The 21,528-nt window shown below is 42.4% G+C and overlaps 1 protein-coding gene across 1 annotated transcript in view; it reads left to right on the forward strand.

Moving 5' to 3' along the window:
• Window positions 1-13,667, forward strand: part of mtor (mechanistic target of rapamycin kinase) — an 87,633-nt gene extending 73,966 nt beyond the window's left edge. Inside the window, exons 39-58 of the mRNA XM_083976314.1 lie at window positions 71-268; window positions 639-739; window positions 925-1,021; window positions 1,157-1,255; window positions 1,392-1,514; window positions 1,867-2,049; window positions 2,588-2,722; window positions 4,936-5,110; window positions 7,343-7,478; window positions 7,844-7,991; window positions 9,763-9,885; window positions 10,438-10,520; window positions 10,616-10,688; window positions 10,775-10,849; window positions 11,389-11,524; window positions 12,110-12,175; window positions 12,271-12,351; window positions 12,609-12,689; window positions 12,953-13,058; window positions 13,159-13,667. Coding sequence (XP_083832440.1) covers window positions 71-268; window positions 639-739; window positions 925-1,021; window positions 1,157-1,255; window positions 1,392-1,514; window positions 1,867-2,049; window positions 2,588-2,722; window positions 4,936-5,110; window positions 7,343-7,478; window positions 7,844-7,991; window positions 9,763-9,885; window positions 10,438-10,520; window positions 10,616-10,688; window positions 10,775-10,849; window positions 11,389-11,524; window positions 12,110-12,175; window positions 12,271-12,351; window positions 12,609-12,689; window positions 12,953-13,058; window positions 13,159-13,174 — 2,235 coding nt within the window. The 3' untranslated portion in view covers window positions 13,175-13,667. The remainder of the gene's footprint in view (window positions 1-70; window positions 269-638; window positions 740-924; window positions 1,022-1,156; window positions 1,256-1,391; window positions 1,515-1,866; window positions 2,050-2,587; window positions 2,723-4,935; window positions 5,111-7,342; window positions 7,479-7,843; window positions 7,992-9,762; window positions 9,886-10,437; window positions 10,521-10,615; window positions 10,689-10,774; window positions 10,850-11,388; window positions 11,525-12,109; window positions 12,176-12,270; window positions 12,352-12,608; window positions 12,690-12,952; window positions 13,059-13,158) is intronic.
• The last annotated feature ends 7,861 nt before the right edge of the window (window positions 13,668-21,528 follow it).

Consider the following 21,528-nt stretch of genomic DNA (forward strand, 5'->3'; position numbering starts at 1 on the left):
CGTGGAAGTCATTTCCAGTTACCACCTCTTTGAAATCCAGCTTCACCCAGTCTGTGCCCTCTCTCGACAGGCCTGGCATGCCTGGGCGGTGATGAATTTTGAGGCGGTGCTGCACTACAAACACCAGAACCAAGGACGCGATGAGAAGAAGAAGCTGAGACACGCCAGCGGTGCCAGCGCCAACAGTGAAGCCAGCAACAGTGACAGTGAGGTGGACAGCACTGACCACAGTCCTGTGCCCTCACCAGGCCAGAAGAAAGTCAATGAGGTGAGGAGTCCCAGAGAATTAGTCTCACCACATTTATCCACAAGCATGATTTACTCTTCTCTTCTCTAAACACTCCCAGTCCAACAGAGGTAGAAATATTTAGTTTGGACACCTGTGCATAATAACACACTGTCTGCAGTGTTTCAGCCCTCTCCAGCCACAAACCTCACCTACTCAGCTGGTGTGTGAGCTGTACACACATATTCAGATTCCAATGTGCAAATATTTAATATAAAGCATAATTGAAAAGATATGGAGAACAACACACCAGTCACAGTGATGGTGAAACAATCATTTCTGAGCTTCATCTCTAATGTGTCTTTTCTCATTTTCTCATGCATGAAAACCCATCTCTTGTGTCTCTCCACAGGACCTCTCAAAGACGTTGCTCTTGTATACAGTTCCTGCTGTTCAGGGCTTCTTCCGCTCCATTTCTCTTTCCAGAGGCAATAACCTGCAGGACACACTCAGGTGAGTTAAATGACTGAAGCAGCAAATGAACAACACGCACATTCATGAACATGCTGCAGATGTGGTGTGTTGGGATAGGATGACCTCTAGTGGTCGACTGTCAAGTGCACTTTTTTTGTTATTGTTTATTAGCAGGCAAGAAAAGTTTTTGAGTTTATGTCATTGTTTTATTCTTAACTGTTCAGGGTTCTGACTCTTTGGTTTGACTACGGTCATTGGCCTGAGGTGAATGAAGCGCTGGTGGAGGGCATCAAGACCATTCAAATTGACACATGGCTGCAGGTAACATATTGAGCATACACACAAACTCAACTGAATTCAAGTTAAGAAGTGTAATCATTTTTTCCCATTATCCGTTGTTGTATCTTGATATATTTTCTATCTTATGTTTATTCCATCTTTCCTCCACTTTTCCAGGTCATCCCTCAGCTCATAGCTCGAATCGACACCCCCCGAGCCCTGGTTGGGCGCCTCATCCACCAGCTGCTGACAGACATCGGACGATATCATCCCCAGGTAATTCTGCGCACACGACTGCTTATGTTAGTTCACGATATAAAACAGAGCCCAGAGCAAGTTTTTGTTGTTACTAAGTGGAACCATCAGTGAACGGTGATGAATTGCTGAATTCTTTTTGTCTGTTCACCTCAAGGCTTTGATCTACCCCCTGACTGTGGCCTCCAAGTCCACCACTACAGCCCGCCACAATGCTGCTAACAAGATCCTGAAGAACATGTGTGAACACTGCAACACTTTGGTCCAGCAGGCCATGATGGTACGGAGACTGAATCATATCATACATATATTTAACATTACTGAATAAAATCAACTTAAACATGGACACAGCTGTTTTTTTTTCTTGAGCATCTTTACACTCAAGTTTAGCCTTTGTTCTCATACAAAAAAGAAAATTGAAATTGCAGCATTAAAAATGTGTAGTTTGGAATTCTTTACAACTTTCTTTTTCTGCCACTACTGTTTACTGTACGTCTAAGTATCTCTGGCGGATCTGTTGATAAACTTAGATGCCAGATGACAACCAGGTGCCTGATATTTTATATCTGAGTTTTGAGGGGGCAAAAGGAAAGAGCAGCCTGACCTTTTCATGTTTATTTTTCTTCATCCAGGTGAGTGAGGAGCTGATCCGAGTGGCCATCTTATGGCATGAGATGTGGCACGAGGGCCTTGAAGAGGCCTCACGTCTTTACTTTGGTGAGCGCAACGTCAAGGGCATGTTTGCTGTTCTGGAGCCTCTACATGCCATGATGGAGAGGGGGCCGCAGACCCTCAAAGAGACCTCTTTCAACCAGGTACATGTCACTCAGTCATAGGTTGCATTTACAGTTTTGTCTTGTTTGTTGTTCCTTCAAAAACTAAAGTCTGTATTGTTGTATGTATTTGTTGTTGTTGACATTCATTGGAAACTCAAATACAGACTAATGAGATATTTAGGTTCTAGATCAGTTCCTCAATTTGTTTCCTGAGTGAACAAAAACATCCAGTCAATTTTCTATTTGTATCTAAATTAGATCACTGGCTTTTAATTTAACATCAATCATTTTTGTTGACTAGTGTCAAAAAGCTTCATGAATACACGGTAAAAGTTTGAAGAAAGGGTGAATGTCTTTATATCCTTTACAGGTCTTACCGGTAACTCTAGCTCTTCGTGCAGTCTCAGATTCTTCCATTCAGACTGCATTTGCAGATGTGCACCATTCAAAACAAAATTCTTACCTGAAATCCTTGGAACATCCATGGTTACAGCACCTGCTTTGGCAAACCAACTACATTTCATTAAATGAGTCATTGTGCATAGACTGAATGTGTTTGTTTCACTTTGTGCTACAGGCTTATGGCAGGGACTTGATGGAGGCTCAGGACTGGTGCAGGAAGTACATGCGCTCTGGGAATGTTAAAGACCTAACCCAGGCCTGGGATCTCTACTACCATGTGTTCAGACGTATCTCTAAGCAGCTACCACAGGTGAGGGGAACGATTTTACTTTACAAAATGTTCTTTTTCTCATAAACCCCCCTTCAGATTCTAATATTTTATTGACATCTATTAGCCTGGTCGCGCCCACACTAGTGACGTCACGCCTCGCAAAAGCGCTGCTGACTTCTAGTCTGGCCAACCGTGCTATTAACTGGATTTCTGTCTCCCGAATTTTCGGGAACTCCACCCTCTTTTTCGAGAGCCAATCAACGTCGAGCCTCTCCAACGGCTCTGGGTTGAGGCGTGTTCAAGCAGTAGAGCAGCGACCGGAACCTCATTGTAAACAGCAGCATGGAGCGGTGTGATTGGTTTAAGCTTCGACACCGCCTATTCTGGCTTCGACCAATAGCAGACTGAGGCATTTGAGGGGGGCGGGTAAACCAGGTTTGAAGGATGCGCTTTGAGAAATGGATTCTCTTAACGTCTTGGCCAGACCCAATGCTGAGTATCAACATTGGAAAGTCGTGCCAACCAGGCTAGACATCTATATCAATGTCCAGTACAGAAAAGTATTAGCCTGCCTGCATGTTCATCAAAAGAACAAGAAGATGTAGACTCATGTAAATCAGAGAAATGTGGTTTAAAAGAATCAGCACATCTTTTATGCCTCCTGGAGAAATTGGAGCTGACATCCCACCAGTTCTGCATGCCCATGTCCAGTCCAATCTCTCATCAGACGTGCTGAGATATATTTAGCCTTTCATGTACCGACTTGTTCTTTGATCTCATGACAGGTAAATCTGAAGTACTGTCTCTTAGTCATGATAAGTGGTAGAAAGAAGGAGTGAGATTCAGCAGTGATTGGAAGATAATGATACAGAAACAGGGCGCTTCTTTCATTCATCCCTGTCTGGGTGAGGTCGCCAAAAATAGTGTTGAAAGATGGCAGGATGTGATGAGACACAGGGATGATGGGAGGCAGAGAGGAATGGAGAAACATCATGGGACAGCATTTCCCCATTAAATACCACATTTGTGAGGGATAATTAAAAAACATAAGGCAAAACCCAGGAGAGCAGGGATATTATGTGGCATCTAATTTTGTCTCTGGTAATGGCTTTGATTTTGATCAAAATCAAGCCTTACCAAATTCCTAGCAAACAGACAAAACACAGAAGAAGTACAGCTTTCCTAATCCTGAAACCACTTTTTCCTTTCAGTGTATTTTAAGTAACTAAAACCTTTTTACTCACCAAACCACAGCGTGAAAGGTCCCGTATTTGACATGTTTCTGTGGTTTTTCATGTTTTGATACATAAGTAGATACAGTCTTTTAGTTTCTAAGGAGCAAAAACATCTCAGTGAGGCTTCTCCTCTTGGCCTGAAGACATGGACCTTTGATATAGCCAATTTGTTGCATATGTAAACAACATATCTCTGAAGTTGAATCAGCTACTTCAGTTTGGATTAATCCATCTAAGGTAAATCATTTAGATCCACCAGTCAGCTTGGCCCGGCATCATGGACGATGCTGGGCCAAGCTGATAGCTTAAACATTACCAAACACCAGGTTTAGTATCGTCTGCAGTACAGATGAAATCGGACTGATAGATGTCATTTCTCACAGCCATCATTGGGTTGTAGCGCAGTGACAATAAAAACAGTTCTGTCAGGTGCACTCACTTCACAGGGCAAATGTAGACGACAACACTGTTTGACATTGTGGCACAGTCCTGCTCTCGGGGATGCTCCCTGCTGCGACATTACAGTAAGCACCATGAAATACACAGCAGCATAACAACATGCTGGGAGCAGTGCAGATATACCCCCACCGGGCATTAACATAGAAATAAACCCTCTCCAGGATGCAGCTTCGGAGCAGGGTGAGGCTCTGGAGTCACCACACAGCTTTTATAATTAATTTCACCATAAAAGCCCTGTAGATAGTCTATCAGAGTCTAATTTTACACAGGTAAAATTACTGATTGTTAATTGCAGACAAGCAGAGAAGGCACTTATTGATGTACACATAGAAAGTGAAATGTTCCGGAGAGATCTATTAAAGGCTGGGTATTAGCAATTCTTTCCAGATAGGACCTTAATTTGCATATGAGCCAGAGTCACATCGCTGTAGGCGCTGTTGGCAGGAGCTGTTTAGTCAGTGGAGTTTTTTTTTTTTTCTTCTTCTTTTTACACAGCACAACTAAAAACTAATTGTCTCTTCCTGTGCTACATCCCCACCTCATCAACTTTTCACGCAGCTGACCTCCCTGGAGCTGCAATATGTGTCTCCAAAGCTGCTGATGTGCCGGGACCTGGAGCTGGCTGTACCAGGCACTTATGACCCCAACCAGCCTATCATCCGCATTCAGTCCATCGCCGCCTCTCTGCAGGTCATCACCTCCAAGCAGCGCCCACGCAAGCTCACCATCATGGGTAAGATTAGGAGAAAATTGCACAGGCCCTGGCTCTGAACCTGCTATATTAGGAAAATAGATTAACGACTATTCCTAGTCATTTGCTTTCAGCAGGCGTGGGCCATCACATTAGGGAAAATTCAATATTAATAAAAATCTTTACTTATACAACAAACAGCTCCAAGGCCACGCTTTATTGTGAATGCATCAGCCATGGCAAAGTTCTGATAATACAACAGAGTGAAAATGCTCTTTTCCAACCAAGGCAAGATCAAACCAGTGATGAACTTTATACCAAACTGAAACATAACCACAGCAAAAAAAACAAGAGGCCGTGGCTTTGAGCCAAAGAAGTCTTTCACATCGATTAGCCTCCCAACACTATTTATCTGCATTAATTTGAATACAGAAATAATTAATGCTGACACCTCATCTTCCTGTGCATGATATGAAATACGACTGCGGAGCGTTTCAAATTTGTCTCGGTACTATGAGGTCCCCTTGTCTTGAGGCCAGATCCTCAGATTATCAATCACAAATGGTTCACTCTACCTCACACTTTTTCCACTGGACAGTGTGATACCTTGTCCTGAAGAATCCCATAAGTGTTACACAACATTCTCTGTAAAAGATGATAGCTGATAAATCAGCCAGCCACTGGAGCAAGACTTCAGATTAAGAGCCGTCACCCGCTACAGGCCACTTAGATTTACTGTCGGCGCTCTGTCCCCCTAGCGACACTCGACACATAGCTTACTGGTATTGTCATTAGGAGAGACCTTGCTTTACTCTTTCCACTGGGAGTACAAGTTAACTCCATTGACATGGCAATTACAGTGTTACATTACATTTTCCACTCTTTCATTCTGAAAACTTGATGTCACAGAGCTCATCAGGTGCATAGATTTTCCAGTTTCACTTTCCACTTCAATGCATGTCAATAGATTGAGAAAATGACATCATACAGTCACAAAGTTCTAATATGTAACTTTTAGGCAGTATCATGTCTAAAAATGAACACTCCTGTGTTTTATTTGTAATTTGTAATTGTATTACCCCAAATTTTTGCAATCATTTTTAAATCTATTTTATTATGGGAACGCACCATGTCCTTTGAACTGCCTGTCAAATGTGCCACTTTCCCTCTAAAGGCGATACTCCGTCAGGGTAAACACCAGATGATGTTCACAGTGCAGAAGTAAAGTAGAAGAAGAAGTCAGCAGCCGACAGACAACCTAATCCTTCTTGTTTTTTTCCTTCCGATGTTTGTATTGGTCATTCATTATGGATCACAATAACTCATTACCTGAATTTTTTGCCATCGAAGTGCAACATGTAGAGGGTAGAGTTAAATGGTGGTATTTCATTAGAATGCAACAACGTCAAGTGAAATATGTCACAAAGTAGTACATGTGTAAAATTTTAATACATTACCAGTTCCGTAACCATTATACAGGTCAAATTCCTATTGATTTTCAATGGCTGTATTATTGAATACAACTCCCATGATCCCATGCCCTTGTCTGACGTCGTTGGAATGAATGCTATTGACAATGAATGATGAAATTGCTGACTTGTTTTTTAATATGAAGTTCACTGAGTACTTTTACCTGTGGAGGAAGCTTTGTGTTCTTCACAAATCACTCAACTCAACTTTAAAAACAACCACAGCTGAAAACAAAGTGCTGTACATAATAGACAAAACAACAGAGACGTAAAAGAATTAAAAGCAATAAAATAAAACAGGAATACACAGTAGAATAGTTGTTTCATTGTTTTTTAAATAAAACAAACCATAAAACACTAAAACAAGAGCAGAGTCACACGCAGGGTTGAAGGCCAAGGAGTAAAAATGGGTTTTAAGACGAGTTTTAAAAATGGACAGTGAGGAGGCTTGTCTGATGAACTACGGTAGCTCGTTCCAAATCACAAGTGAGCTTCCTTTCATTAGTTATTTTCCCACAGCCCGTCATATCTGTCTTTTGTGAGAGCCACTCCAAGTCAAAGTGTGACCATGAAGTGAGGGACTATTGGAACAGAGCCTTCTCTACTTTAGGAATGATGCAGCTCTTATGAAATCATTTATTGTGCACTCGGGTTCAGTAGACGTAGCTTCAGGCGAAGGTAATGGAGATGATGCAGAACTGAGAGAATGGACACCTTCCATATCCAACCAAATAATAAAGATTCTTTCATATCGCCTTAACCCTTTATGAGCAGTTTGTCAATGTTATGTTTGTGCCCTCTACAGGAAGTAACGGCCACGAGTTCATGTTCCTGTTGAAGGGCCACGAGGACCTGAGGCAGGACGAGAGAGTCATGCAGCTGTTCGGTTTAGTCAACACACTGCTGGCCAACGACCCGGCGTCCTTGCGCAAGAACCTCAGGTGGACCCACAGTCATGTTCACACACAAAAATTTGTTCCACTATCCTCAAGGGGACACTCGTTGACATAATGTATTCCCTAGCCCCTTATCCTCACCTTACCCATTACAAGTAATTGCCTACCCTTCACACTGACCCCAAAACCAAGTCAGTCTCTTCCCATGGGGACCTCTCTTTTTGTCCTGATGGTAACACAAGTCCCTGTGGGTTAGTGTGCTTTCAGGTTTAAGTCCCCACTGGGATATAAGCATCACACACTTACACAGACTCTGAGGAATAGTACAATTCATTTTGAATTATTGAAACTTTGACAATGGACCTTTTTTTTGTTTTTGTATGGTGTTTTGTTTGTGTTGCATTCAACAGCATCCAGCGCTACGCAGTGATCCCCCTGTCCACTAACTCTGGCCTGATTGGCTGGGTACCACACTGTGACACCCTACATGCCCTCATCAGAGACTACAGAGAGAAGAAAAAGATTCTGCTCAACATTGAACATCGCATCATGTTGAGGGTGAGGAACCACTGAGATGAATATGGTTTGAATCAATCAAATCAGTGCGACTATGTTTATCCTGCAGCATGAAATTGCTTGTTAACATTGTTAGAGCGTTTTCTCTCTTTCAGACAGTTAGCTTATTTAGTAACCTGAGGATTTTAGAAGCAGTCACATTCCCAGGGCAGATTTTAATCACGCCATCTCATTCAATATAGATGTATGTGTAAATGAGCATGTGTGCTCACATGTCATTTAGTCTTTATTGCCAACAGTTGGTCTCATTCATGAAATATTTGTAATTTTCATTTTAAAACATGGATTTTAAACACTGAATAGAGTCATCAAATCAGAGGAAGCATCTGTTTTCAGTGATTATAGTGATGGATACCAATCAGTTTTTAATGAAAACACATTCACTGGTCCCTAATTGGCACAAATTAACTACGTCTTCCTGCCTCAGAAATGTCCAATTTGGCAAAGGAGAACACGCACAGTACATAAATAATCTTCCTCACTGAAATGTCGCAACAGAAAGTAAAAGTGCCTTGGATTACAAGCAGGAGCAGAGCGCACAGAGCAGATAGAGACACTGACAGTCGCTGTGGTAAACACTTGCAGAGGGTCATTAGATACATCAGGGTCATAGGAGCAGGACACAAAGTTCAAGACTGATTGGTCCCAAATAGGATGTTGACGACAACAACGTGATTATGATTGCTCAACACAGCAAGATTATCAGACAGGAAATGTCTCTCACCTCTGTCAATATTTATAAATTGTGGTTTCTTAAAAACAAACTTATGCGGATAAACACTTGCCAATTTCCCTCTGTGCAAATTTTCCTTTGAAAACATGTTTTTCCATTTGCTAATGATGTTTGAATTATTAATGATGTGTTACACTCAGTTTAAGCCTCCAGAATGGCAAGAAATTAAGTTGACCATCCAGTGAGTCAGTCAGGCCATCAATCAGTTTTAGATAAAGGATGAGGAAGACAGGAGAGTGAGACAGTGACAGATTGTAGTCTTTAAGAGAGAGTGTGCCGACCCATTTCATTCAGAATCCAAAACTTTACAGTTAGTTAAAGGTAAATGATCAATCTGGATATTTTCAGTTCTACTTAAGGTTTGCATTTAACTCCGCTGTCAAATATACAGCCGCAGGGAGACACACAGCAAATCTTTCAACACAGTTAACATCCTCATTGTCATGGGACCAGATTCTGATTTTCCTAAGACCTGCTTATATTGCAGTATTATTTCAAGCTGTTAATAGTAGTTACATTAACATGTAGAATGTGCACACCGTTTTCTGTTTTTCACTGTGGCAGGTATCAACATTTATGGTAAACATTCAGTATGAAGTGCCCATCAACATCAATTGATCTTATATTTATTAAATAATATATTAACCTTCAAAGCACATCACACAGCTGTGATTTGTAGTTAATCAGAGGGAAAATGTTGCAGGAATTCAAAATAAACAAGACGTGTGTGAACAATGATGTTTGCTTCTGGGTGCATACGGCACAGCAGCGCTCCTGGTAACTGAAATTACATCAGACTCTGCTGTGAAGTTAAATGATGACATTTTCACACCATCAGTCATCATGGTGGAGTCTTTAACCCTGAGTTTGTCAGTCATATCAGGTGCTGTACCACAAGTCCAAATGCTGTGCACCATAGAGTCAAAGTTCCAGTTAACTTTTGCATGTGAAATTCATAGTTCATTAATATTAACAGAAGTTGAATGAGTTTAAACAGCTTTGCATTGGACTGTGTTTCAGATGGCCCCAGACTACGACCACCTGACACTGATGGAGAAGGTTGAGGTGTTTGAACACGCTGTCAACAACACTGCTGGAGATGACCTGGCCAAGCTTTTGTGGCTCAAGAGCCCCTCCTCCGAGGTGAGATGCTCTGTGCCTTGGCTGTGTTGACACAGAGGAGGATGATCAAGTGCACTTCATCCTCCCAGTGTCGGTCTGCACCTTCCCGTGGCTCTGTGGGAAAATGTCAAGAGTGCTCAGTTATACAGAAGATAACATACAGATGTGTAAATGAACATTTCTGAAGAGGGTGGCTCCATGGTGCTCTGGCAGCCATTTTGGAAAGGTTTTCATTAGTGGAAACAGAGAGAGGAGAAAACTCTTAGTCCAGTCTCACATTTCTAATTACCGAGGGAAATGTAGCGGTAGTGAAATAAAACAGTTGTAATCCCCAAAGAATCAGTTTTCTGTGTCTGTGTCCTACTTTAAACCACTCAGCAGCAGCACTTCACAAACACACCTTCAAATTGAATCCATTTTTAGGAACATTAGCAGCCCGTGTACATGATGTTCTACATGTTCAAGTGTCTGGAAAGATGTTACACGCAGCTTGCCAGAGATTTTCTTTGCTGTTTTCCACACCGCTCTGCTCTGAAAACTCCTGTAATTCAGATGTTGTTGTTCCTCGTCCAGGTGTGGTTTGACAGGAGGACCAATTACACCCGCTCCCTGGCTGTGATGTCAATGGTGGGCTACATCCTCGGACTGGGTGACAGGTGAGCTCCTTGGCCAAATGTCTGACACATTATTTCCAAATAATGAAAATGAACATGAAATAGTAACAAGGATGTTGTTTCCATTATTTTGTCAGGCATCCGTCTAACCTGATGTTGGATCGGTTAAGTGGGAAGATCCTCCATATCGACTTTGGCGACTGTTTTGAGGTGAGAGGAGATTTTCGGACGATACATTGTCACAGATTTTTCTTTATGATTCAACCGAGACTCAGTGTCATTCTGACCCCTGACAGGTGGCCATGACCAGAGAGAAGTTCCCTGAGAAGATCCCGTTCCGACTGACAAGGATGTTGACCAACGCCATGGAGGTAGACACCTCTGCTAAATCCTATTGTGCAGTAACCTCTAAACAAAGTGTTGTGTTGGCTAGTTTCTAAGCAGCTCAGCTTGGAGAGTCCAAAAGTCTGTGGTGGGAAAATCTTGTTATGAAGCTCCTATTTTTATCCGAGTATTGCAAAGTCCTCTACACTGATGCTACAAAAAACTTTACTCCTGGACTTAAATTGAACTGTTTCTAAGCTGCTTCTTCTGTGTCTTCTTTATTTCAGTCAAAATAATAATTAGTATTTCCCAAGTGTGTGGTGCTTTATCAGAAGTTATGACTCACTTTGGCATGTAATTAATAACCAAAGAATAAAAGGAATTAAACATAAAAGCATTAAGAAATAAAACTCAGTATTTTATGCGGGAGCTCCTCAAGCAAACCTTTAAGTACTGGATTGGATTCTGCTCTCAGCGACCAGATTGATTGATAAACACAAGATAGAAACTACCTCTGATTTCACTTCTTCTGATGCTGTGAAAGCTTTGTTTCCAATAATAAGGTTTGGGTCTGATTGGTTCCTAGGTGACGGGCCTGGACGGTAACTACCGCATCACCTGCCACACAGTGATGGAGGTGCTGAGGGAGCACCGGGACAGTGTCATGGCCGTGCTGGAGGCCTTCGTCTACGACCCACTGCTCAACTGGAGGCTCATGGACAGTAAGGAGAAAAAAACCATAGAACAGGCAAATTAAATGCTGCAGCCTGAAAAGAGCACAGCAGCATGAATGACAATTACACTGAAGTGGATGTGACTGACTCAGTCCATGATAAGTCAAGGTTTGTAAATTAGTTACAGCTTTGTCAAGGTTAACACCAATGTTTGAATTTTTTATTTATTTTTTTTAAGTTCGTAGAGAACGTGGGGCATGAAATTTAATCACATCAGGCTGAAAAAACAAAATCTTGTCTCAGTAGTAAAATGGAAATCTGTGTGGCTCATATTCAGGAAAGAAACTGACCCAATGGTTAAAGAAGAGTTGCAGACACCTAAAGGTCGTTGGTTAAATTCAAGTGAACACAGGTGAACAAGTCTTTCCACGGTGGGAAAGACACTTCATCCACAACAGAGAAATAGACTAGCTTCATCATAAGTGATGGTCATTATTTTTTGTTATTATTTTTTAAAGGAATCTTAATGATACAGGAGATCTTACTGTAGGTGTTCCTTCGATCACTAAAACATGCCAAAATTTAGTTTGAATAATTAAAAAAGAAACTCACATCTTACCTGTTTTGCTCCAGCAAACACCAAAGGAAACAAGCGTTCCCGCACCAGGACCGACTCATACACAGCTGGACAGTCAGTGGGTGAGTCTGTGAGCCGTAGCAGTGCGACTGCTTTTCCGTTTTCTGCTTTATAATGTGACTGTCTAAACCTGTGTCTGTGTGTTGTCCTGTTGCAGAGGCTCTCGAGGGCATAGATCTAGGAGAGAGCACACACAAGAAACCAGGGACCACAGTGCCTGAATCCATTCACTCCTTCAGTGAGTTACCAGCTCAGTCTGTCTTTCCATGGCTCACGTGTTGTCTCGCAGCCTTTCAGATTTTCTTTGGTTGCTTCACCAGAACAATGCCGAGCTTTCTTGCTGTAATAAATGATTGCAGCAACTGCTGTGCTATTGTACAACAGCACTCAAGTCCACTTTGATTTCCTCCCGTCTTGATGGAGAGAGAGCACTCCAACGTTCCTTTTTCTCAGTGGTTAGCAGTTATTGATGTCAGCGTGTTTGTGTTTTCTTAGTTGGAGACGGCTTGGTGCAACCTGAAGCACTCAACAAGAAAGCCATTCAGATTATCAACAGAGTGAGGGACAAACTCACAGGTGAGTTCTGCAGCATTCAACAGGCACAAACTACAAATACGTAGATTATACACTTAATGGCAGCTTATGTACAATAACTTTCTTTTTCTCCATGATGTTTTTGCAGGAAATAATAAGCACCTTGTCAGAATTAATATATCTGCTTTTAGTGGTTTAAAGATTCTTACAGTACATTACCATCTGTACAAATTGTGCTTTAAATCTGAAGAAACTGAATGTTCTGGGAAAGGTCTTGTTTTGTGACGAGAATTTGTTCCCCACAGGTCGAGACTTTTCTCATGATGAGACTCTGGATGTGCCAGTACAAGTTGACCTCCTCATTAAGCAAGCCACATCACATGAAAACCTGTGCCAGTGCTACATCGGATGGTCAGTACTCAGAATGTAGTAAGAGCAGGGATCCTCCTAAAACCTGTTTTAATCTGAAATGACAATGATTCTGATGAGAACTTTATTCTCTTATCTTCAGGTGTCCATTTTGGTGAGGAGCCTCCCTCAGCCGCCAGGGGTAACCTCGAAGCAGCACTCAACTCAAACAGATCCTCAATGAAAAAAGTACTTTTTTTTTTCTTTGTTCTTATTTTGCTGTTGTAGAATTGTACGATTTTTCCAGTGAAATGTTTTAAGTTAATGAGAAAAAATCCTGAGCTCAATTTTTATCTGATGATCACAGATGAAGTCAAAACACAGTCATTGCTCCAGATGACTTTTTTCAAGCTTTTAACACCATAATCACTCGCTTCAAGCTTTTGACAGCAGCCATATTGTAATAATAAGTTATGATGTTTCTTAATACACACACTGTATGCCACTTAGAAACAAGTCCGTTGTATTGTTATGAATTAATGTGACACGTTTCCATAACATGGTATGCCTTTTACTAACTTGAACATTCTTTGAAGTAAGATGGGACAGAAATTTTGATTTGAGATAATCATAATATACTGTATGGGCATTTGTGTGCCAATAAACCCTGTACAGATACCACTGTGACTGTGCTGTGTTTATCTGACAGTAGAGGTTGTGTTATTTGGCTGCTTGTCTCTTCACACATGCTGTGGTTATAAATAGAAAAGGATAAAAGTCAAATGCATTAAATATCTTTTTGGTATCAAGCAGGTTTTCTTTTCAACGGCCAGGTGCACCTCTCCCCTTGTTTTTCCTCCAACACCCACAGAGGGCACTCTCACTCCTAACAACGTCCTGTCAGGAAACACTCTGGGAGAGGAGGCACTCAGCAGCAGCCAGAGGATAACCAGAACAAAACAAGAAATTTGAACATTTACTTGTCACATGAGATCAAATTTAGTAGTGAGTTTGTTTATTATATTTCTTTTTGTGTGAAGACCACAGGGAGAGGGAGTCATTTACAGCAAGCATCCCAGACAAATAAATACAAATCAGATGTAGCAAATTGCAGAAGCAGTAAAGGAGGCCACTGTTAATTTGGTTTCCTCTGCTGTTATCTGGCCAATGCAAGGTAGCTTCTATTTTCCAGAGCTCATTGGTATTCCTGCTCTTATTTCTCCATTTATTTCTTCCCTGCATTCTCCTCTGAAGGTTAATTACTTATAGATAGTTAAGGATTACGGATCAACAAAAAGCAGCCCATTGATCTCTTCCCTGCCGTGCCCACCTCTGCAATGTCACACTCCTTACACATTGGGACAGAGGCCTGGTGATTATCTGTTCATATCGATCGATTCCTCCTCTGTTTTCCTTTTCTTTTTTTTCTCCCCTCTTTTGCTTCCTTTACCTCCACCCTGTCACTTTCTTCCCTCCTGCCGCCAAAAGCTCATTATTGAAAATGTGACTTTTCATAGTCTCTGTCACCATTTTCTGTTGTTCCCTCTCACCTGTCTAATTTGTATTTTTTTCAGCCTCTCAGGTCTGTTGAGGGCCCAGTGAGTCAATAGCTCAAGTTAAATAGGCTGCATTGATTGGGAGAGGGATTTAGCTGTTTACCAACTGTGGAAATGGGCTTGGGCCACAGAAAAACAGCATGAGCGTCTGCATGGAGCAAGTCGCTGGTGACAAATGATACTCATTGGGAGACAATGTCCCTAAATGAGGGAGGGTGAAGGGCTCGGTGGCGGAGGCTGTGCACATGGCGGGCCCCGCTCCATCAGCCATTACGGTTGTCACATGAAGCTGTCCAGGCCTAGCACCTTGAGCCAAAGCATGAGAAATGATGGGATGGAGCAACACATCCACGAGTCTGCGCTCCCCCACCGGGCCTCCAGACCTGTTTCTCCTGCCTGTTAGTGTTCGCTCCATTTTTGAGCTTGTATTCCTCCACAAGAGCTCCCCCCTGGATGTTATTCCACTTCCTTGCACCCTCTTTAGCTTCTCATGACCCATAGAGATTTCATAAGTGCTCTCTCTTGCATCACCATATCTGGAGTGTAGTCACACAAGCCGAAGCTGAAGGATGCTCTCAGGATGGAGAAGATTCAAATTTTCTCCTAAAAGACTCTAATTACCTCTGATTTCTCAACACTCAAATGTTAAAGATATAACTTAAGATAAGGACATTGTGAGACCACCAGATTGATTTACTTTGAACTTTTAACCAGACATCCATAGTGACATTTTATTGTCCTTGATCTTTACAGATGAGGTCGCTCCAACTGTAATAAACGTATATAATAAAAAGAGCCCCAATAGAAAGGTGGAGACATTTCTAAAAGTCTTTTTTTAGTCTTCTATAAGCCTTATCACACTAAATAGTCCATGGCTTTATTTTCTACCACTCATCCATCCAGTGCATCTAGGTCTAGGTCAGCATCATCTTCCAGCTCCTCCTTTCAGATCCCGAGGTGTTCCCAAATTCCTTTCAGAGCATCCTCTACCAGTTTGATTTGACTGAAAACCCACTGACACAAAGCAGCTGGATGTCTGAGCTCCTAACGCCGTCCCTGAGGACAGACCCCGCCCCACCCTGTGGAGGGGACTCAATTCATCCCTTTGTAGACGTGATGCAAGGACGCAAAGCTCAGGACCGTGGCTGAGTGTTGGAGCGTAGTTTCACCTTCAGACTCCACGCCCACACATCAGTCTGGCACAATTGCCGCACTGGTGCTGACACTGCACCAGATCCCCTGTCGATCTCACGCTTCATTTTACCCTCAATTGAGAACAAGACCCTGAGATATTTGTACTCATTCAAATCCCTTCCCAGCCCAGAGGCAGCAGCCGACTGGTTCCAGCAACAAAAGCAATCTGTGTGACTTAGTGGCTACACATGCTCCCAGCTGCTAACTGGATAATAACACAGAACATCGAGTATTATACCATCCACTCCTCTCTCACCCCTGACTGCAAACCATGTTCATCTCATGTTGAGCAGTTCCTACTCGGGCAGAGTTGTGGATGGTGTTCAGTAACACAGCTCCCCAGTTCTCTTATTTCCCTCATGGTAGTTTGCAGTAGAGGTGAAATGAGCTCCGCATTTGTAACATGGTGAATTACTAAATATGCAGTTCTTCTTTTAGAGCAACAGTTTAAAATTCAGAGTAGTGGAAGGATTTTCGAGTGATTGTGGCAAAAAAAAAAAAAAAAGAGGGACACAATTCATTTTCTCTTCAGGGATCACAGGTGATGTGGGACAGAGCGCAGGTCTTTGCTTCAGCTTGACAGCAGCACACTGGGTCTAATTAGGTGTCATGAAAATGTATTGTCGCTGCTGCAACAGTGTATGGAGCTGGTATAAAGGAGCAGAGCTTGAGGAGAAACTTTACACAAGTTAAGTTCAGTAGGAGAGGAAGAGTCCAGCAGGAAGCGAAGTTCTAAGAGCAGACTGGATGTGGATTCACCAGGAAACAACACCCTCCTCTGCCTCCCTATGGTTATGAAAACACTTTGTCTCTCCTGCTACACAGCCCTCTCTCTGTGGCACGGCCAACAGCTGTGACGAGAGGGGTAGAGAGACAGAGGCGATATTGATGGCCGCCCAGAGGAGTTCGATAGCAGGCTCTGGAGTTGTTTAAAGCGGGAGCCTGCAGCCAGGAGTCGGGCTGTCTTTGTGCACTGTGGTGTAAAGCAAGTATCGATGAACTTGACAGCAGTTTAGCCTGCCCGAGATCTGCTGCTCTCTAAGGACACTTCAAACATGTTCTCCTGCCAGTTTCAGCCTTGTTTACCCTGCCTATTAATGTTCCCCCGAGTGCAGTCATCAGAGACGTACGTGCAGAGATGTTGTGTTCATGCGGTCATCTGGCTGTTAAAAAACCAGCATCAGATGAAATAATTGAAGTAATGTGGTGACTTCAATCTCCACCACAAAGACAGTATCCACAATAACAACTGTATTTATTTTACACCATGTTTTTCTCTAACCAACCAGAAACAGGTCAATGAAGGACAGGAGGAAGAACTGGGCCAGTTCAAACTGCGTCTGGTTTGCTCCAAATGGCAGCGTGAAGTAGTTAACCGTTTTGAAAAATGGCAAGTTTAATAGCGAGCGACATCAGCAAATGGCGCACAGTCTGCTCATGTTTGTGTTGACAGACTCTGCTGCTCTGTGGTGGTTTCTACCACAGCATGAAGACCAGAGGACCAGACTCTGAGCTGACTGGTGAGTACAGAGCTGTAGGTCACCAAACACAACACATCTGGGACCTACAGTGGTCCTGACAGCTGAATGCACTACAACTTAAAAAAAAAAAAAACAAACTAATTTGCAAATAGAAAGATGTGCTGCAAATAAATAAAAACATATCTTTTTCAATATATTACAAAATATGAGCTGCAAAAAATTGATAACACAGTAACCTTCGAGGACTTGTGGTTCAATCTCCATTGATGACTTTCGAAGTTTAAAGCAATAATAACAACACCTGCTTTTTCACTTTTTTTTTTTTTTGCAACAGAGAGAGGAAGCAATGTGGTTTGGGTTACACCTTTATGTTTTATCACGAATGTGTTGTCAACTTGATGAACATCTCTTTTGATTTTTCAGTGTATGTTTGCATTAGTGCGTGTGTTTTAGCAGGGCCACCTCTCAGGGCCACCACAGAGACCAGAGTTTAATAGGACTGGATTGTGAGCCAGAAATGTATAGGTAGTTAAAAGCATCTATTGCCTACATAACAATGTAATTTATGATGGTTTGAAAGCAGTTCTATGCTGTGAAAAGAGCCAGCTTGCTGTGAACCAGACTCCCCTCGGCTTCATGGAGCTTTATCAGCAATTGTTTAACTGTGCGACCTCGAGCTCCACTGTTTTCATTCATTCTCATAGAGATAGTTTCACCAACACACTGAGGAGAACAACAACGACACACACCGTTACTGATAGGAGTGGACTACAGTGTCAGATTAGGTTTAAAATGGCAATAATATAAAGAGGCCAAAATGAGTCAGTTTTGATCCCTTTGTTGGATTTTTAGAAATCAAAATTAATTACAAACATTCTTTCACATGATGATAATAAATGAAATAAAAACACTAACTTGGTGGTGCTCGAACACCCACACATAGTTTACAGCCATAGACACAGATGGAATATAAAAAAGCTGAGGTGGGACAGAGGGTAGTGACTCAGCTGTGCCGAGTCCAACACTGAACCAGAGAACACACAAAATATGGCTTTCAGTGAAGCCTTAAAGAGGAACTATGCAGGAGTTGCACCTTTGTAAAACAGCTTCAGAGTAATTGTGAAGGTTAAATGGTTTGTTACTGGGAGAATGGAGGCTCTCTGCCTTCCACCTAGCGTCTCTTGGCCGATAACCAACCTTGCGGGATCAGCGCCTCCGACCCAGTGTCCGAGATCTCGTCTCACAAGACACATGGACTGCTTTATGGCACTGCGACACAAACACGCCTGGTAATCCGTAATCTCTTAATGTTATCTATTTTCAAGATTTGAATCATGGTAAAACTCCATGTTGCTGAGGTAATGGTGGTGAAAACAACAACTCCCATGATTCCAAGCTATTTCACAACTTCACACAACACAAAAGATTTGAAGGTAACCTGTGGAGTTAAATGTTTTTATATTCAGAATTTCTCACCAAAAGCATTAAGTTAATTCTTCAGGTTTAATGCTGAATATTTTTCCTTCATGAAACGTTTGTGTGTGTGTGTGTGTGCATCCTTGTTTAATCATACAGAACAAAACGGGGACCCACGCATCAAAACATCAAGGTGCGATAGCACTTCTTCAGTGTCTGTGCAGGCAGTCAGGGCTGAGGCAGTATGTTTTCAGGTCGTCCCTCTGTCTCCTCATGAATACATTATCTCAGTAACGCTTCGAGAGAATTTCTTCAGATTTGTCCACTGATACGATTTTGGTGGTGAAATATCAAAGTCACTGTCAGCTTCACTGTGACATAATGTTCCTCTGTTTGCAGAGGAAAAAAGCACAAAAAGGTGATTCTAGTTTATCACTGCCTCCACAGACTGCACTTAAAGAAATAACTGGAGCATTGTTGTACTGTGAGAGAGGCTGTCTCTGAATATTCTTGGTGTGTTTTTCCAGTTGTTGCTCTTATTCCCTGCGGCTCTGGTGACATTTTACTCGCCTGCTCCACTGCTCTGATGTGTGGATGTAGGAACACGGCTACAGCAGCTGGTGCATCAGACAGGTCACTGTGACGCTGTGGAAGGTAAATCCTGGAGGAAGAACAAACAGGTGAAACACCTATGCTTTGATTCTTTGTTTTGTTTTTTGGGTGGCTTTTTGGTGATGGAAACCACTTTCCCCTCCTCCCACCAGCATGTGAACCCCTGGTGATGTGATTCAGGTCAGGGGGAGGTAAAGGTCTCCATTAGCTGAGAGCCAGGCCTGTTGAGTCATCCATGTGTTCAACGGCGTGGTAACAGAGGCACAGACAGGAGGCTGTGTTGTTGCCTGGCAGTCAAAGGACAGCACTGTGAGCTTGATAATATTATTCCAACCTTGATGCAGTTATTGGACTGTCTGACCAAAAGTGACCTTAGCATTGTATTTGCTTCAGCGGAGCTGTTTGGCGGATTGCAGCACAATGCGGGCGCTGCTCTGCACTTGTGTGTGGCAGCTCCCAGGTGTGAATGCATCGGGAGTTTATAACTGTGCTGCACGCTCAGCAAAATCCCTCCCTGGATAAATAAAGATTGTTAAAACGTTGGTTTGTCTTGGTGCTTTACTGTAGGAGCAGCTGCTGCAGCAGCAGCAGTAGTCGCAGCACCTGATGTTATTCTATTTGACATTTATCTATTGTGTTTCAGCTTTATTGGACAGCAGATAGAGACGGGAAACAGATGGCACTTCACATTTTCACACAGTTGAAAAAGTAAACAAAAAATCAGCAGGAGACTTGGATCAAATCAGAAAGCTCTGTGCCAACATTTCATACACACATTCACACTGATTATTGACTTTAATTACAATGTTCTTAACCGTGTGTGTGCATGCATACGAGGGCTACAATCTTCTTATTTTTCTTAATTTTCAAGCACAGTGAACAGAATCAGCAGAGAGCAGAGACTCAGCCACTAACTGTACACAAGCCGCAGTTCAAACTGAGACTAAAGATACGTTTTTCAGTTTTTCTAAATAAACGTTTAAGTTTGACAAAAAAATAGGACCTTAAAAACATCACTGCTGCCCAATTTTCCCCCCATCATCTCGTTGCAGAAGATCTCAGAGTATGTTGATGTCAGTGAGAAGCTGCAGAGAGAGACAGACAGGAGTCACTGTCTTACTCCTGGAATCATCCTGACATGAGAGACGCTTCCCGACTATTTATTCTGCTGGTTTCACCTGAGCAGCAGCAGTGAGGCTCAGCAACACTGTTGTTTTACGCTGATGCTGTTAATGGACATCATCTGTGCCAAGAAAGCTCCTTCCACACATAACACCTCTGACACAGAGCTGGTGCCTCAACACAACTCAGACATTTGGTAGTTTGGAGAAGAAGAAAAAAGTCCAGAATCTTTTTTCTCCCCTTTAATGTGTTTCATTGAAACCAATGCTTTATTGTCATACTGTGGTGTTAAGCTCTGCAGCTTCTATCTCCACCAGATTTAAGACTAAGGCCCAGGCTCACTCATTTCTCATTCATATCACTTCACCTACCCCTCGTGTCTCTGCCGACAACTGTGATCCCAGTGTTGTGAGTTTAACACGTACACAGCTGGAAGCTCTGGCTCCTCCAGTCAGCTGCAATTAAACCATCACAGCCATGAGGATAAGGTGATGATAGGACGATGCTGTGTTTATGTCTGAGGACAGTTAGAGACGCCTCATCACCAGACACAGATCTGATCTTTTCACCTGTCACTGTTCTTCATCTCTTCACAGCTTCACAGTGATTATTCTCTACGTCTGTTTACATTCAAGTTGATCATGTCATATTTCCAGCACTTCCCCTTAGGTATTTTATTTATTTATTAATATTTATGAAGAAATTGAAAACACTTTAGAAACAGAAAATAATTTTGAAAGAGGTTTTGCTAGTGCTGAAACAGAACCTGGTGGTTCTGGTTTCCCCTCGTGTTACTCCGTGTTGGGCAGAGCAAGATCAGACTGGATGATATCATACAACACTAAAAGAAGAAAGAGAGATACAGGAGGTCTGCCCTGTCAGAGCGGCTGATCAATTGCACATATTCACCAAAAAATTCAGCAAAGTTGAACTGACAGTGTGTGAATTCACTCTGCCTCAGCAGGCGAAGACATTGATCACAGCATTACAGCTGAAATAAAGGTTTAAAAAGCTCTGAACTCCAGCTCTGCTCTGCTCATCATGAAACCACTGCAGCCTCATCTTCCTTTTCTTCTTCTCCGCCTCATAGCTTCAACTGCTGGTTCCTCTGGGGGAAAACTGTGACAGGTTTATTATTTACAGATCTCCTCC

This window comes from Trachurus trachurus (assembly GCF_905171665.1).
Source record: "Trachurus trachurus genome assembly, chromosome: 7".
In the NCBI taxonomy this organism is placed as follows: Eukaryota; Metazoa; Chordata; class Actinopteri; order Carangiformes; family Carangidae; genus Trachurus; species Trachurus trachurus.